Here is a 19,161-nt window from a genome sequence, read left to right as displayed (position 1 = left end):
TGTCCTCTGGTCAAGGTCCAAGAACCACTACTTTTTACCAGCTTCCTAAAACCTAAGTGATCTACAACAAATTAGACAAGAGGAAAGGCAGGTTTAAAAAAACAAAAAAAAAAGCTGAGTAGGAATTTTCAACAGTATCTAGAAACAAGTAATCACCAATTCTCAGAGAAGTAGGTGATACAACCTGAACTACAGCATTGCTTTATGTCCTGACACAGAGGGTAAAGGGTCAAGAGAAAGTGAAACTTAAGTGTTTCCTCGCCCAACTTGGTGTAATTTAGCAAAACAGGAGCTGCAGAGTAGCATAAACAGGTTTTCAAAATAGCTGCCTAAATATGTTAGGTTTTTCAAAGCTTGGCAGAAATCCCTCTTCAACCAACCAGGCAGCAGAGGACTAAGAGCCTAAAGGCCACAGATGCAAGAGCACTTAGGAGAATCTTGCTGTCTCAGGAGTAAGAGGAAAGTGGGTTACAGAAAAAAGCAGTAATTTAAGCATTTTCTCAGGTGTTTCCCAATTTCCACTTGTTCTCTGGGAAAAAAGAAGCTCACAGCTTGATCTAAATCCTACAGAAATGAATAGGATGATGAGCATTTACCTCAAGTGACAGTTCAAATGACAGGACTACATCACCACCTACCCCCATCCAGAAACACATAAAATCTGCCTGGTATATTAATGCAACTGCAACGTCATCCTCCCCCTACCTTTAGCCATCTGAGCACTGGAAACAGATATGGTTATTTACTCACATATTTTGAGGAATTCAGAGGGAAAAAGATCATGGCCATCCTTAGCTGATGTAAGTCACCACTGCTACACTGACTTCAAATTCCCACCAACTGTTACTCTAACACCAGAGCATCTGGGTACAACTTAAATCTTGCCTGGCAACAGGCAAACAAGACGCAAGAAATTACACAGGCTATGAGGATGCTGTCATTAACACAGTATACTAACAGATGCTTACCATGTGACATACCCAGAATCACTAGCAAACTACATTACCAATAATACGCTCTCATATAGACTTGCTCAAGCTTCAGTCTGTGGGCCATACCCGGCCTACCTCCTGCCAAAGCCACAGAGCAGACAACCATGAGAACATTTGCTCCCAGATTCACTCTGTATTTTCTGTATGTAGGGTCCCTCAGATATGTCCAAGAGCAGGCAGTGAGCTCCCAGTGCTCGTGTGCCCTGTTGCGCACATGAAGGTGTCCAGGACTCCCTGCAAAGATCAGAGAGATGGCATGTGCACGTTGGCTGCAGCACGCGAGGACAGCGACTGGGAGGAGAACTGCAGCACATGGACCACCAATGCTACCATACACAGCCATTCGGCCTATCACGGAGGCAAGTCTGGATACCACAGGTGCCACGATAAATAAATAAAATTTCAGGATGCACATCAGCACAGAAACATCCAGACATGTAACTAGAGTCAGTACTAAGATGAAAAAAAGACTCAGAAAAGATTATAATATCACATTTCAGCAATAGCAGTAAACAGAAGTCAGTCAAGGTATCGAGCTGTCTAGCTAAAACTGCCGGTTCTGCAAAAGACAAAAAAAAAAGTACAGGTACAGCAGAATATCTGTACCTTAGGAGAAATCTCTTCTCTTCACTAAAGAAAACACTAAGTAAGTTTACTTTCTACAGCACTAATATATTAGAGTGTGGGCAGACAAAACAACAACAACATTTTATCAGCAACTATCCTGGAAGACAGTGAAGGGAGGCTGCTTTAACAGTCAATATTTTCAAAGGCCAAGCTACAATGATTCTGTCTTAGCTGACTATAAGGTTGCTTTTCCTGTTGAAGTGATGTAAACGCAACATCAACCAATGGTACAAGGTATCGTAAGTAATATATTATACAATGCAGTCTTATATAACCCACAAATAGGTAAATTTGATGGTATCAGGGATTAAAGGGCATTTGAGGTTTCTGGAAGTATGAATCATCTTGTCCTGTTAAGCCTCATCAGTTAAAAATATGCTTTAAAAAAAGCTTTATGTTTTGGTCTTTTAGAGCAAATATTTGATTATAGAAGCAGTGACAAACAAACATTTTGTTTGCTTCTGCTAGGCAATCACACCATATTCCTTATACCATTTAAAATGACCTTCAAGTCATCTTTAGAGGGATAAGTCTAGTGAAAACCAGGTAATGGCAAATCAATCAAATATCTACTAACGAGCTATCATTATAAACAGAATCACGATTGAAAGTAAAGGTAATTTATGGGCAAAAAGATTTTACAGGCCCAACCACATTGAGCTGTGAAACAAGAAAGCTGAACTCCATAGGCATATTTTAATTACATTGGTTCACACCTGTAGGTCTGCAAAAGTATTTTAGATACTGTATGGGTGACTTTTTTAACAAATTGCTATAATACTGCTATACTACATGATTTGTATCTGAGACTTCATGTTTTGAATATACAAAGAATCAAATCTCCTATTAATAGTCCTTCAGCGTTTTAGCTTACCAAGATGTTCCCCGATTATCACTGAATATAGGATGAAAAGGTCACCTGAGTGATATTTTTCTAAAAGATATCTTCTCATTTGACATGTTGCATTGGAGTCAACAAAATCCACAGGTCTGAGAGAAAAATCTGCCTCCTAAATACAAAAAGTCAAAACCTTACTATCAAAATATCAGGTTAGATTCCGTTTTACATATTGCAAGTCTTCGCAAATGGCCAGAATTTCACAATGGCAAAAGTTTTGTTCTTGGCTTGTCAAAATAAGAGGAAAGAAAAGCCCAAAGACAGAAAAGGCAAGATGATACCGGATAAACCAGAAAGTGCAGGAATAAAACTTAATGGTCAATCTACAAAGTATATATCTATTCATACTGTTCTTTGTGAAGTGGAATTTACTTATGAAACAATACTATGGGATAATATGGAAGTACTGTTTTGGAGCAACAGGAAAGAGTATAAAAATTGAAGGCTGTCTTTTGGGGGGAGGGTGTTTTGTTTTTAAGAACTTCAGACACATTTTTGGTATTGGGGAAAAATAATGAGATCAAACACTGACTCCTTACAGAGAATAGATATTAAATCTGAAGATAAAATTGTCAGTGTTCTAATAAAATATCTCCCTCTGTACTCAGATACCTACACAATGCAGGGCATGAACTAGAATTTCCCTGAAGGGCTGCAACACATTCCCAGGTCTGGGGTTGAAATCCCATCTTTCCAGACACACCGCAGAAGCAGTGATTGGAGCATACTCCAGCCTCTCATTGCAGGGAAAGACACCTGTCCTGTTCCCCTCTGGGTCACCTGCTGGCAAGGTGCCCTGAGTTCTCCACTGAGCCAACTTCACTTCAACACAAAATTCCACCTTTTTTTCCATGTCCTCAGCTTCCTTCCCTGGCCATCTCCATTTTATCATTATCAAATCCTATTCCTGCAAGACTTCTCTCCATGCCTATTACCACCACATCAGCTGTCGCTCCCAGCTGTCCTCCTCCCTGATGCCCTCACCACTCAAGCCTACTCTGGGCTAGGCCACCCCTGTACTTCCTTTTTAATCTTTGCAGACTCTTTTGACTTTCAAAAGAAAGGAGGAAAAGATTAGGGTGGGAAATCCCAGATCCTTCATCCTTCTGTTGTACTAATGTACTGTACTAAAGCATCCTGATGCCAAATGCTGCAACCTGGTAATTAACCTCTGCGATATTACAGTCCCAAGTCTGTGTGTTATAATGGAGATCCACTGTCAAGCCATCCTCAAATGATAATGTCGTTATCACTAAAAAATAACATAGCATATCCAAGAATGGTTTTCTGTATTTATCTCAGGATAAATCTCAAGTGCTTTTTCCTGCCCATCTCTCTAAATCTCAACACGCATCACTTGCTGACACCCCTTCCAATCCACCTCCCAACCACTCCTAACTATTCTCCCCAGTTCACACTTGTTTCTTTGAATCGTTTCCTCCTATTTTTTTTATAATTTCTCTTTCCCACTGAGCACTTCATTGTTTTCTTTTTGTAAGCATTCCTTCAACTTGCTGCCATCGCAGCTCTCCCACCTTTGCCAGTCAAGGATCAGAAAATAACTTGACTTCTCCCACACAGCACAGCAGCACACAGTGGGTGGACGTGAATTTAAATTATCCACTGCTGACATACGCTACAGCCTCTGCGAGAAACTAGCACTGACATTTTTTCTGCTAATGCATTATACAACATCCAGCACACTAAAACTTTGTGCAGGAGGTGACATTTGAGACAATTCTTGGCCAGATACACATGCTGCATTTAAAAGCTATATGCTAAATATAGCATGTAAAATATGATTTGTAATATATTACAACCGCATTTTTCTTTTTGTCCATCAAAATAATCAATGTGAATCATATTTGGAAAATGACAATGACTATTATTGTTCTTTTCTCCACCTTCTTCAGGTGAGAAGAATTACCTTCAAGAACTGGGTCACTACTTTTTGTCTGTTGTCTTTCTTAGCAAAAAAAAAAAAAAGTCAATTAAAGTTTTGCTTTTTCGTTCAAATTATTTCAAAGTCCAATTTTGGCAAACGCTTATACAGATGATTAATGTAGCTTTCATTGAGATCAATTATGGGAATAAGGCTAACTGTGGTAAAGACGTTCAGTGGATTAAAGTACCAGCAAGTAAGCAAAAAGATCAAAAAAGTTTGAAAAAAAGCTCAAGTTTGAAACCAGCCACATTAAACATATAGAGCCCATTTTGAATGTAATTCAAAAAATTTGTTTCTTTGAACACATTTCCTTTCTACTCACTCATATTAAATCAGTTCCCAAACTTCTGTCCCAGCCCCTAAAAGTTTTGTAGTTTCAGAAAAACTATCTTAATCTGAATGCATCTTTATGGTACTTCCTTAATTCAGTAATCTAGGGGCTAACATAACTCTTATTCTGTGCTTGCTTGTTATCTTGCACACCAGCGCTCTCTTCAAGACCTCACTGCCCAAGCGTAACAGTGTACTGATATCCTGAGTGCTGGAAACAGTCACAAGAAATTCCCTTTCATTTTCTCATTCAGCTCATCTAGTCCCTCCTATGATTGCAGACATAAATCACGTGCAGAGTTGCGCAAATCCATTCCTACTACTGTTTCTCTTTCAGATATGGATCCACAAACTGGTAACATGCAAAGTCAAGAGCTGAATCTTTTGCAGAGCTAGCCAACACACAGAGCTCGACACCCTGATGTTTGAAGCGTACTTGTAGGCTACAGTTCAGAGGAAAAACAAGGCAGCATGCACATGGGGAGGCAGGCAGGCAGGCACGGGGAGCACACCAGCATGCAGGAAGCCTGCAGAGAAAGGATGTATGCTCAGAGCGTTCGGGGCAGAAGATTATGGTTACCATTCACAGGGGATGGGAAAGCTCTGAGCGCTTTGTCTAGTATTATTAGAATAATAGGAAATAGTTATTTTTAATATTTAATCTATGCTAACATCCCCTTTAGTAAACTCCCACGTCAGTATTGCTAAACAGGAAAACTGCACTTGACGCAATCTCTCACAAGTTAACTGAACGCCTTGCAAAAACTATTTCAAAACTAGTTTGCAATGTATTAAAGATAAAAGATAAGCATTACATAGATCACATCTTCTGAAAATCCACAGTAATCCATTGGTTTAAATTGGTATTTAATTGGTATCTCCGCTGGTATTTCTGGTGATAAATTGTTTAATCTTAATCATATAAGAATTTAAACATTAGGATTAGCACTCTCCATTACGGATCATTTCCATTTTTATTATTTCCACCAGACTATATCAGCCAAGAAAAGGCAGCGTATGAGGAAAGCTAATTGCTACATCGAAAGGCGACACTGAACCACATGGATCCTGAGCTGCACTATTACGTCCTCGCATCTCGCTGTCGCCAGGTACCGACGTGACGCTCCGGGGAAACCACGCAACGCAAAGGCCCTCCAGGAACAGCTCTGCAATTCACCTAGCACGTTCCTTCTTCCAGCTCCCCCTCCAGTAGCTACAAGGGTTAGCGTTGCTTCACACAGTAGAGTTCGCCTGTAATGAGACAGCTTTCTCAACACCAGGAAGAACACTCCTTACCAATCCTTTAGTCTAGAGCAGGCATCACACACCCTCACAACTGCTTTTAAAAAAAACAAAAGACACTATTCGATATGTCTTCAGAATTTGTTTTTTGATTGTATATGTATTGAATGAAAATGACAACATGGCCAGCTCCTGAAAGTTTACACAAAGGGTTCTGGGGCCTTGACAGAGCAGCTCTTAATAGAGCCACAATGTTCTTGTCAGTCACAGTGCAGAAAGCCTAGACACGAAAGCCCCTGAACTTAACGGTTTCCAGTCTCAAGTGAGGCCCATATGTAATTTTTCACATGGGAGCTAGCGCTGAGGCATGCCAAACTCTCTCCAGACAGGAGCTAGGCAGCTGTGAGCTGAGGACCTGCAGCCAAGAGATTCATTAGCAAAGCATCACCACTGGCACTCCTTTATATATGCGAGTTTCATACTTTTGTCTCTGTAGCTCACTTTCAGAAAGCGTAACTGACAGAATCAGCTTCTGCTCTTCAAAGGACAGCCTCCACTAACCAAATATAAATACTGTCATACAGAAGTACAGGTGATAATAGCCCAACAGTCAAATAGCTTTTAAATTCAGTGTTTTGCAAGATAAAACCACTGAGACAGCTTTCTTGCATATGTATTTTTATCTCCAGAAAGAGAGAGAGGTTGAATCCACCGCTTCCAGATGCATAAAGTGGGTCACTTCCACTTCACCAACAAGAACAGCTGCGACACCAAGCGCGGGACTGGCGGTGGGTGACGACGCGCCGCTGCCCACAGACACCAGTCCAGACCCCCTGCCGTTGGGGAACGGGTGCTCGTGCTGCAGGGCTGGGCACGACAACTCTGTTTCTATTCCTGGTCTGTAGAGAGCAATGCAATTCTGTGCCTGTTGGGCACCTATGCCACAGCTAAGCATGCGATCTCCAAGAAAAAGTGGCACCTGACGCAGCAGCGTTAGTCGCAACCCGTCTGCACTTTCCCGTTGCTTTTAGCAGGTTACAAAGAGCTGAGTTACAGACAAACCATCTGCCATATTGATTCTGAAGAAATAAACGTGCCTGTCATATCAGCAGCCTAACATCTACTCCCAGGTTTGCCTAAGGCACAGCCTCTTGCTTTTCTTTTCTTTGTCACCGGTGAATTGATAACCAGTGCCTAAGACATAAAAACTTGGTTCACAGAAAAAAGATCCAGCAAGGGTCAACAGCAGAAAGAGCCAAGACTAAAATCACACAATCTACCCACCATTAGGCTACAGGCCCACTCACAGAGCATTCATTCACCTTGCTCGTTCTCTGGCTTTATTGCTCAAAAACTGCACAGACAGAATTCTCTGAGCTATCATAAGATTTTTGCAGCAGAAAACAAAAGTCAGGAGCAGGGAGTATGAGAACTGTAGCTTGATTATAACAGCAGACAAACAAGGGCCACATGAAGTTCACACAGTTCAGCTAACAGTATGGGCACAACTGCACGTTCAAGTGGACTACAAATAAACAAAATCAGAAACAGGGACCCTTCACATCCTCATGCCAGGTCTGCTTCTGGCAATTACCGCCTGCCTCCTATGTCTATACAGTGCTGATAAATCAATACCTCAGAAGTAACAGCAGAGCCAGCTAGTGTTTTTACAAGACACTGAGATCTTTAGGATGCAGGAACTATACTAGCTCACTGACAAGTATTATTCTGACAATATTGACACCATAGGGCTCAGTTCTCCAGACTCCAAGCAGCTCTCCCAAAAACTAATCAACATCAAGCCTCCAAGACTTCAGTGTAAAGTTATTGCTAAGCTCTCTAAAATCTTAGCAACAAGCAACCATGAGCAACTTGCAGAATTTCAACTTACTGCATGTTTAATAACAATTTCTGAAATTTTCACTGAATGACTCTTTCCAGTGGAAAATATCTTCTCCAAAAGACCGTTCATTAAAATCCACAGAAGCTCAGTAAGATGGCCAACTCCTGATTTCTCAGAAGGCAAAGGCAGCATGACCAGTAAACGTGAATTACGAGGAAAGGTAACGCTATGTATTTTAAACCATTTTAGGTGTTGATTTAGCAGCAGTTCCCCCCGTTTTCCAAGAGTTCATTGAAAGCAACACAGGGCAGGAACGCGCTGCTTAAGAGGACGGTCTCCAGGATCCGGACCCTGGAGCACAAGTTCCCTTGGCAAAGGACTGACACAGCAGAGTTATTTGCCATCGCTGTGAAACAATTCCCACATCTACACAACACGCACACAAGCCTAAGTGCAAAATATGCATTGTAAATAATCTAAGATCTAAACTATAATCCACAGTTCAAGTGCACAGAGAGTGTAATAAATATAACTCTGAATGGCTCTCACACTTGCTTTGAACAAGGAAGATGGCAGAAAGTTTTGATATGTATTTTTATCAGACAGAAGGGGTCTGCGACAGCCTTAATTCATCAAAAATAAAATCAAGTAGTACTGGTCCAGACAACTCATACATATCTCTAATTGAAGTTAATTCACTTAGTTATCTGTCCAGAAAACACTGTGTAGTATCATGAGGACACCTTTCCAGTTCATTAAAAATAATGTATTTACATACTGTTTAACAGCTGAGAGTACAGCCAGAAACCATCTCCAACAGTTGATATGCAAATTTAGTTTAGCCTGCAGACTTATAAACAAAAAGGGACATCCTGGAAGCAATCAATCTAACTATGGCAAAGCTATAAACGAGGGCTCTGGCAGGGTTTAGCAAGTCCTGAATCTCTTATACAGTTTGAGCAGCACAGAAAACGCGAGAACCCAGCTGAATTTGTTCCATTCAAAGGTTGCGCATCCTCCGCACCTCTCCATCATTCAGTTAAACTTTCACCTCTGTATAGATAATTCAGACACGTGAACTTTGAAGTATGCCAGGATACCTTTCATACCATCCAAACCCAGTACAACAGTTTGAGAGTTTTCATTTTGACTGGCTGAGACATACCTGATACTTTTTTCCCCCCCTTTAGCACTGTAGGCTTACAGAAAATGTCTCGTTGATAGTAATAACTGACTTGGTGAGTAAATACAGACAAAGACTGTCTCCTCCCAAGAGCATAATTTACTGTTATTTTTTGCCAGTGCCCTAAACACACACGGCAATTTTTGCACCTATGAATCTGAAATGTTACAAAGTCTTTCAATGCTGTAAAAATCCGTGAAAGACTAAGCAGCTTAGTTTCCTCTCGGCCAGCATCTGCCTAGCCCCGCCGCCTGTGCCAAGGCATAGGTGTACCCGGCGCAGCCACGGGAAGTCACGTACCTACAGAACCTCTCCCCCCTCAATTATTAATACCGGCTTGAAACCTTATCACTATATCAAAGACGAGCACTTTGAAGCAGTAACAAAACATCAGCCCTAAACGTATTTATTTCCCAGATAAGTTATTTAAAAGGAGGCGAGTTCGGAACTACGTTTTGTTAGCATTTAAGAAGAAAATTAAGAAGATTTTTTTTTTAAAAGAGAGGCAAACATACAAGTATCTGGGGGGGAGGGAGGGAGGGGGCAAACACCCACGATTAGGTGGGTCTCTATCGTTAGAGCTCAGCCTCAAACTCGCGGCCGCCCCGTAACGGCCACGCCGCCCCGTAACGGCCACGCCGCCCCGTAACGGCCACGCCGCCCCGTAACGGCCACGCCGCCCCGTAACGGCCACGCCGCCCCGTAACGGCCACGCCGCCCCGTAACGGCCACGCCGCCCCGTAACGGCCACGCCGCCCCGTAACGGCCACGCCGCCCCGTAACGGCCACGCCGCCGCCGCCCGGCCCCGCTCGTGCCCGCGCCGCCGCCTGCCCGCTCCGCGCCCCTCCGATGCGCTGCGCTGCTCGGCCGGCCCCCCGCGCCGGGCAGCGCGGGCCGGGGCTCCCCGCGGCGGGGGAGGTCGGGGCCGCACCTGGGACATCTGGGGGCGCAGGTTGATCTCCTTGAGGTTGATGGAGTGGCTGCGCAGGTTGTTGAGGAGCTGGCAGAGCAGCACGCCGTCGCGGAGCGTCTGCGCCAGGTCGAACACCTGGGCCGTCTCCCAGGTGACGCGGTGGTTGGGCGGCAGCACCTTGCAGCTGATGAGCCACTGCCCGCACTGCTTCCAGGGCTCCATCCCGCGCCCCGACCGCACGACGCCGCTGCCGGCTGCCGGCTCCCCGCTGCCGGCTCCCGCGGCGGGGCCGGGCCGCCCCGCCCCGCCCCCTGCGCTGCGCCGCGCCCGGCCCCGCCCCCGAGGCGGCGCCCGGCCCCGCCCCGCCCCAGGTGTCGCCCGCGCCGCCGCCTGGCGGCCCCTCGCCCGCCCTGCTGAGGCGGCCGCCGCGCGTCGCCCCGTCCCCTGCCCCGCTCTGTCACCGCCCGCGGTTTCACCGCCGCGATTCCGCCTGGCAGTTCTGTTAACAAAAAAAAAAAAAAAAAGAAAGGGGGGGGGAAAAAAAGGAAAAATGGCCTCACTCTCCACGCACGCGGCCCCCGCGGAGCCGCTTCCCGCCACACGCTCGGCGACGCCTCAAGGGCCCTGGTCACGGCCACCCACGCACGCCGCCCGCGTCTGTGAAACGGCCCAGTGGGCTCCCATGCTGTACTCCCAGTCCTCCACTCACGAAGACAAAAGTTTAGAGGAGGTGAAAGAGCAGGAGTTGATAACAGCGCCTCTCGCGCAGCCCCTTCAGGAAAGGGCGCAGGCCGCGCGGCAGCGTCCCCGTCCTCGGCCCTGGCATGCAGCGTCGCGCCGGCCGGCCGGCGCTCTACCCGCGCCCTCCGTAACCTCGGAAAAGATAGCTTAACGGACTCCGGCTTCTAATACGCAAATGATTGTGAGTTACTAAAGGTGACGTGAACTTAATAAATAAAGAACACCAGCATACCTCGGAGTTCACGCTGTCCTCCATGTCTATGTCTCAAAAGCCATTATTTCCTTCGGACTTCGAGGTGGTGCTGGAAACCTCCTTTCCTCCGAGCTACAGGAAAACCATCGTTGAGAGGTTACAAAAAATGCTTTTTTTCCTCTTCTACTGAGATGTTCTTTTTTTGAACCACAAAATTCTTTTAAAGCACTATTAGTATGTAATTCAGAAGGCAAAAACAAAACCCGCCATCCGGAGCGAGGAAGCCTTCCCGCAGCGCCACAGAGGCACAACCAGCCGTGGTAACGCTCCGTGGCTCTCCCAGCTTCTCGCGTCTCCTCCGCCAAAGCCTGACGCTTAACTGCCTTCTGAGCACAGAATAATCCCACAAACGCTACTAATGAATTTTAAAATAAATAATACAGAAGTTCTGGAAATACTTTCCAAAAGCTGTAGCCTAACAAGGGTATTTACATACTTCATTAACCTTAAAACATTGCTTCACTTTTTTGTTTGTTTGTTTTAAAAACAACAGCTACACCTGCTATTTCAGACACTTTCCCGGAACAGCAACTGCTACTAACGTGGGCAGGATCACAAATGAAGGTGCACTGAGTGTGCCACGGGACAGCCCACCACTTCACATGACCTTCCCCTAAAAAACATGGGAAAAACCTGGTGCTCAAACAGTAAATGGGCTCCAGCTGTACCATCCACAGCACCTGTGCAGTCACCCAGCAGAGGAAGGGAGGTTGCCCAAACTAGTGAGAGCGTGGCTTGCTTTTCAGCCTCTGCTTGCGTTAGCTGGGCTCACAAATTAAGGGCACTTTCAGTTTGACTGAATGCACGTGGAGCTTGCGACAGGGTCAGCCTGTCATGCATTTTTAACAGGATACAAACTCTAATTAGCAGTAAATATTTTTGCTTGGAAAAAAGAAGGATCCTCATGTCAAAGGATTGGTGGCAGTGCAGCTGAGCTTGAGCTCTTCAAAATGTCTATTACATGGGAAAACATGACTTCAGCGGGAGCTGTCTGCCTTGGCAATTCCTCCATCCCTGCTCTTAGCAAGTCCTTCATATTCTGCCACTACATCTATACCAATTAATTAAGCAGCCTCAGGAGACATGTCCATGCACCCAAACTCCATCTATTATATTGCTAAAAGGAGCCGCGGTGTGGCTCTGGCCCATGCTGGCTAGCGTTCACCCCAGTTCCCGGGGTGTTTTGGGAGCACTGGCCGGCAGTGCTCCAGAGGCTAGCGGAGGTTGCCTGTGCACACACACCCCCCCCGTTGCCTCTGCTCTGCCTGACACTTACAGGCACAGTCAGAGCCTGTGCATCTACCTGCACGGGCTGTTCCTCAGAAGAGATGTAAACCACTGTTAACCACCTCAACACAAAAACATAGTCACTGATAACAGGTGCCAGTGCCTACTCAGGGGAGCAGTTCAGTTCTATTTCTGAGCCGCTGGAGGAGAGGAAAGGTCATAATAAACACACGCTCTCAAGGAATCTGACTGCCTACAACCATTCTGAGTTATAGAGAGTTTAATTCCTTGGTTTAAATCAAAAGGGGCTGAATTAACAAACTGCACTTTGATCATTTGGATATCATCATCCAGCAAAATGAACATCGGAGTAGTTTGATCAAGAATCAAGACTACTGTCTTGTAGTAAGATAACTTCCGTGACAAATTAAACATGAAGTGGTAATTGAATTCAGTCATGCCCAAAAGCTATCCTCTCTCAGAATGACAACAACAATAGCACTGAAGGCAATGCAAAAGGCAGCACAAACAAAAAAGAAACAGAAAAACACCTGAGCTACTTTATCTATGTCCTAATTTCAGCTGCTTCCATCAGGACCAGTGATTTACAACACTGAACTGCAGTATAAAATGTTGGAATGGCTTTGCAGAAATATAGAAAAGCAAGCATCTGCTCTCTCACTCCGATTCGTCAACAGCATAGCACTTCGGGCTAGTTGCTCAAAGAGTTCAAGCCATTTTACATGGTTTAAACAGAGCAATCCAACACTGTTTAATCCAAACTTCACATTCAAAGAGCCTGTTTGCTTTAAAGGCATTGTTAGAAATTCTAAATATCTTCAAAACGTACATTAAATTGTTTCTAAGAAATCATAGGCTCTTATACTGTAAGAACAAAATTTCATTCAGAATACATGCTTTTGTTCCTCTGCTGCATTTCATGTAATCTACTTATATCTCATGTAATCTACTGAGTGACATTTCTCCAGATATGTTAAGATTACGTAGCTGGAGATGCCTAAGAATGCTAATCTGAATTTACCGAAAAGGGAATAATGAAAATCATACTGCACATACCCAGTCATTTTTGTTAAAATGACTTGAAAGCAATTTTGTGGGAAGTATCTGTCCATCCACACGAGTGTGGAATGAAGTTTAATAAAACCACTTTAAAACTTATTTTAGATTAACATTTCTCTGTATCCCCATGGAGATGAATCCACATATCTACATAAAGTCTAGAGAATTTGCTCTCTACAAAGAATTAATTGACTGAGAGGAGGAAAGGGGCAACAGATTCATAGCTAAAATTCATAATCAGCACGGCCTTGCTAGAACAGAAGGCAGCTACCTCTGGATAACTCTTAGATGAGAGGTAGAAAGCGACAGCTGCCATGAGTGATTTTGCTGTTTATCAGAAAGAGCTGTGGGTCACCAAAGGACACTTCTTCAGCACTACTTGCTTTCTAATAAACCCACAGTTGCCCACGTACATGCAAAGTCATCCATACACTTGGCAGGTACAGCAGGAAATAAAAATTTGTCCTATAAATACAGAGCAACTTTGATTCTGGTTACGTTAAAGTAGCTCTAAGAGAGCTCCCCTGACACCAGCAGAATAAAAATGGGAATTTATCTGTGGTTTCTTTCTACTTTCTCATTTTGCGTTCCATTAGGAACGGGTTTTGCATCATGTCAGCTCATTACTACTGAGTTTCATGAATATGTGCACATTTACTTTCCTCCTGTCTTACTGTACTTTTCCCAACCTTTTTCAGCTTCCTACATTGTCCACAATCATTTATTGTAAGGGTTCCATATTTCTATTATTCCTAAATTTGTTTTGCTTCAAGAGCTACTTTTGCATTGATTTATATTTCTGCTGCTGTTTAATATATGCAAAACTTCTTTCTTTAGTTTTCCTGATAATTATACTTTTAATGACAAAAAGTTTCACTTAAATAAACCTCTAAAGCTTAAATATCAGGTTTTTCAAATGAACCAGCTGCTGACGACTTAATGGAATTTTTTTGCTATTTCCATCCTTGCCCTCTCCTCATACTCCAAAAATTGCTCACAAATCTTTCTGGTTAGAAGATGCTCTGGATTGAAAAATGGGCCAGTTTAAAAGTCACCTCAATCCATCTCCTCCACAGTTTCATTAGCACAGACTGGAATGCACGAACCTGACATCAGATCTCGGTTTAGATTGCTCAAAAGGTGCAATCTATTTCACGTACACTTTTATTAACACATCATTAAGCCATTCACTGAAGTAGTTTTAGCTTCAGATTCTTATAATAAAACCAGCGAAACCTCTAAGTTACCGTCCTGCTGTCAAAATGCTGCAAGGCAACTACATAAATTAAAAAAAAATCTGTTAAAAGAACAGCAAGTCTGAAGGACCAAAATGCACCTGAAAATAGTTTTTGCATTTTTTTTTTCCTCCTTTCAGGAGACAACTGTCTCCTTACTGGAGATGACATCATAAATGTTTTCTTTACTCTTTCCCTGTGCTACATCCTATCAAGGTGGCAACTTCCAGCCTCCTTTTTTGTTATTGTTGGAAAAGAGAAACTCAGTTTGTTTTATAAGGGCGAATTTGCAAATTATCTGAAATAATTGTATCCCCACCACCATGACTGCAGAGTTTAAATTACTTATATTGTTCAGGGTTTAAAAAAAAAATCAAACCACACATATACATGCATTTCTCTTCTTCAGTTGCTATTATAGTTGTAGCAGTGCCTATGAATCCGCATCACACCGCCCCGTCGGGTGAGGTACTGCGCAAAGATAACCTGCTGGAGCTCTTTGCAAGAGAGCTTCCCTCCTCACTTCCTTTGCTTACTTGTTCCCTTGTTCACTGATGGGTTCATCAGTTCTGGTGCTTAAAGATTTCCTACCTTCTGCCTATAGCACTTGAGTGCGTTTCTGATTAATAGGGAGAAAGCGATGCAAGCTGAAGTGAAGAACTGCCTTCGTTTGTGGGTAATAAAGGCCTGCGTGTCGGCTGAGCCAGCGCTGAGCTAATACTGAGCGTGTCTCAATTAGACCCACTTGATTAGACTAGTAAGAAAATTCAGTTACATGCAGTCTGCGAGTGAATGGGAATATGCAGTCTTGTGTCTCAGCCATTTGTTTTCTTCCTCCCATTTGAAAACTCACTGGGATAATGTGGCTCCTAGCCAGAACTGTCTTTTTCAGCTGCATGTGAGTAATAGGGAGGTGGCCAGAATCCAGCATTTCTTAAGTAGCCTGCTTATCTCACAGTCAAAGTAAATGAGGCTAAGATCACTGACCAGAAGTCTTCGATAATTTCTATCTGCTATTGAGAATGAATATGAACATGGGTCAGGATCTCTCAGACGCATCTGGCTGTATCCAGTAGCTATAGGCTAGGGTTTCGCAATGACTTTGGGAACTCTGCAATGGAAAATAAAAAAAAAACAGTGCTACTTTTAATAGATTTGTTAGTGTTATTGTGAAAAGTCTTATATTACAAATCAGACAGACTTTTTGAAAAATATGTAAGCATTCTAAAATGACAAATGTATCTAGATTTCAGCAAAGCATTATATTTTACTGTAAAAAAGTATTTCAAGTTTACATGGAAAGGATCATATGCAAGTGACCTAAAATCTAAAGGAAGCACTGAAAACAAAAGAAAAATCGTAAGAAGCAAAATAATAAACTGGGAGGATGTGTGGGACTGAGTAGAACAGGAATCTGTATCAAATTTACTTTTCAACAGAGACCTGAAAGATACAGAGAGACATGATAAATAAATGTATAGATAGCTATACATTGAGAAAAATTCTAAATGCTAATTGATACAAGAAAAAGAGCAGTCTAAAGGGCACCGAGATGCTATTTTTAGTATGAAATTTGCTGAGTATGTACAATGCATTTAAATGGTTGAGAAATCTATTGAGTAATGCTGGAAGGAAAGATCCGTCTAGAACATTCAACATTAAAATAAGACATTAAAGCAGTCACACGGACTGCCTAGATCTAACAACTACCAAATACTGAACTTGCCGTCAAGGCAATTCTTTGCCTCCCCTGCCAAAAATCTCCTTTCCACTGAAGTCAACAGAAACTTCTCAGACTTCATTGGGGCCGGACTCTCATGCTGGATTCCTAAAAACGGGATATCGGCGGTATAGGATCCCGAGTGTCACCATTCCAAAAGCCATTCAGACAGAAGGAGCAAGTTAATGACGACGTGCCATCTGCTCGAGGCGATCAAAAGGGGAAGTAACGCTCCAGGCAGGCAGCCTCTTGCCTTTTGCCACTATCCAGCCATGACATTTAGAGTCAGGCAGAAAAAAAGAAAGGAAGTTGTCATATAGTACTTTAGAAAACATGCATTTTAACCAAAATAGCATTAAAAGGCTGGTGTCTTAAGAATCCAAGCAAACTGAAACAGTTAATAAAACCATAACCTTTCTTGTGTCTTATTAGGTCCAGATCGATTTCCTTTGACTTTGCTGATGCCTCCAAGCAATATATCTGGTTGTTACCCCTTCCCCCAGTTCCTCTCAATTTCTTATGTCCCAGTAAACTTACATAAGTTGTTCTCAACAGTTTGAAGATGTTTTTTTAATGCAAAATCAGATTAGATAGCTGGGTTACAAGACAGTGAAGGCTTCTATCTTGGCTCAAGATAACCGAGACGTGAATGGGGAAAGCTAGAGGTTGGCAGGAAGTAAGCCCTAAGCAAGGAAAAGCAGTTTTTGTGTTTTCATAGTTTATTTGGAACCTAGAATGAAGATAGTTTCCAGGAAGATTTTCCTGTGTTATTGGAAAAAAGGATCAAAAGCTGAAACTGTGACATTGCAGGAAATACTCTGTGCACTGAATAAGGTCTCATATTTGGAGATCCAAGAAAAAATCTTCACTTAAAAAAAAAAAAGACTCTACCTAAAGTTTGGAAAAACTGAAAAGTGCCATGTATGAAATATGTGCTTGCACAGTGAAAGAATATACTGCTAACTATTTCTTTAATCTACTAATTAAGAAAGTTCTGATGAGTGAGTATGCTTGGTATTGCTTTCTAACAAAACTGGACCAAGGCTAGATTTCAGATCAGCAGAGGATGAAGAGTCAGGGGTCTTTCTATTCATGCATAGGATTTGAATTTGCACTGACAGGGAAAACTATGCTAGGTTAGGGGTCATGAACCCTAGTTTGCAGCTTAGAGAATTAGGCCACAGCAAGAGCAAGATACAAATTTTCAAAACTGGCCTCTGAACTTTGTGTACTTTCATTTCTACATGCTCAGTTTTAAACTTAGTGTGAGACCCTGCTCCCATGGGTGCCAAGAACTTTTTGTTTGTTTTGATAGAAACAAGATCTCACTCCAGCACCTTAATTTTAATGCCTAGGATCTCCACTCCAGTTGGGGTCAGTGATATCTGTGGCTGCCAATGCCCTGGGGCATTAAGCTGGATATCCAAATTACAGACCCTATTAAAATAATGGCTAGTAGTGTCTTGTCCCAAGTCATACCACAGATTATTGACTACAGGCAAGACACTGACAGACAGAAATTATCTTCTATCTTCTAGCCATCAAGTCCAACCCACTGTGCTGATATGAAAACTTCTCTAATCCTAGATAACAAATGTTGTTCTTGAGATAAAACTATCCATGTGAAATGGTGATTTAGAAACTAAAAGAGTTAGCTTCAGATCGACCATATAGATTGATGCCAGATCACCGATATGCTGCTCTCATTGTATTAGAAATAATGAGCAGCATCTGCCGGTTTAAAGCATTTGAGATTTATCTATCTTATAAAAGTATACAAAATGCCCCATACAAGCATTATGGACTTCATTAGCTGTCAATCTGTTGTGCAGCAGTGCAGAGCTGACTTTGTAAGACCTTAATAAAGACAAAGAGCCATACTACTCTAAGAAGTTTCGCAGGGATTCATTTAGAGGTATGTTACACCTAGAAGACAATAAACTGCTAAGATAACATTCATGGATAATATAGAAGTTGCTGTAGTAGCACGATGCATTTACAGCTGAATTTTATGTTCAGCGTTCCACCTGGCAAGCCCAAGTCTCGTAAAACTATTTCACTCTCCCACCTTTCCTTTTTTTCAGCACTATCCCTGAGCTAAGGTAAGAGTGAAGGTCCATTGCCAGCTGTATGAAATTCAAGAGCTGTTTCTTGCTTCCCAGTAAGCCTGTATAGGCCCGGGTGCTTAGTGGGCCATTGTCTCACCTACAGGAGAGTTAGGGATTGCCAGAGAGCATGATTTCGTCTCATGGAAGAAATCAAACCTGGCCTCTGGTGTACAACAGAAAAGAGACAATACCCTCTGATTAAGGTATTGGCAGGGAATATAATATGAGCACAACTCGCCTTAATGAGCTTGCCAAAGTTAATATGAACTCCGGTCCATCAAGATCACTGTAAGCCAAAGAAATGAACACCCAAAGACAGAAGCATAACAGATCTGTCTATTAAAAAAGCTGATATAATAGATAAAATTGAGAACAATTCACAGTTCAAGTAGTATTAACATTCATCCCATTTTTATTCTTCCACATTTCCAGCAAACAGCCCTGCTTATATCACTGCAACTTGGACACAAGGTTCAAACAGAGAAAAGAAAGCTGGACTTAAATACCGGTGTACTATACTGAAGTATTTCCCTCAACCTGCATGGACACCCAGTTTAAAAGACAGCCTGAAAATGTAAATACCTTAGGCATGATTTTAATTACAGTAAATGCTTATAAGATATGAAACCAGAAGTTTTAATATCCAAATTAGATATGCTGAAGCAAAGTGTTAAAAACAGTAATAGAAACATGCCACTAAGCAATAGAAAGACACAACCAAAGTTTGTGCATAACCAGCACAAAATGGTCCCCAAAAAAGTCAGTCCATTAGCATGAACTGACACTACAGTTAAAACAAGGTATTTTCCTTCACTCCAAGCCC

At 42.6% G+C, this 19,161-nt stretch overlaps 1 protein-coding gene across 3 annotated transcripts in view; it reads right to left on the bottom strand.

The window, feature by feature from the left end:
* Positions 1-10,272, bottom strand: part of VAV3 (vav guanine nucleotide exchange factor 3) — a 177,122-nt gene extending 166,850 nt beyond the window's left edge. For 2 of the 3 annotated variants that reach the window (XM_068952221.1, XM_068952222.1), the window contains exon 1: positions 9,993-10,272. In XM_068952221.1, coding sequence (XP_068808322.1) covers positions 9,993-10,196 — 204 coding nt within the window. In that variant the 5' untranslated portion in view covers positions 10,197-10,272. Of the gene's footprint in view, positions 1-2,538; positions 2,630-9,992 lie in introns of all 3 variants that reach the window. The other variant, XM_068952223.1, reaches the window with a different exon arrangement.
* Positions 10,273-19,161: the final 8,889 nt, after the last annotated feature.

The sequence above is a fragment of the Struthio camelus genome, chromosome 8 (assembly GCF_040807025.1).
Source record: "Struthio camelus isolate bStrCam1 chromosome 8, bStrCam1.hap1, whole genome shotgun sequence".
Lineage (NCBI taxonomy): Eukaryota > Metazoa > Chordata > Aves > Struthioniformes > Struthionidae > Struthio > Struthio camelus.
This window is presented reverse-complemented; position numbering and strand designations above follow the sequence as displayed.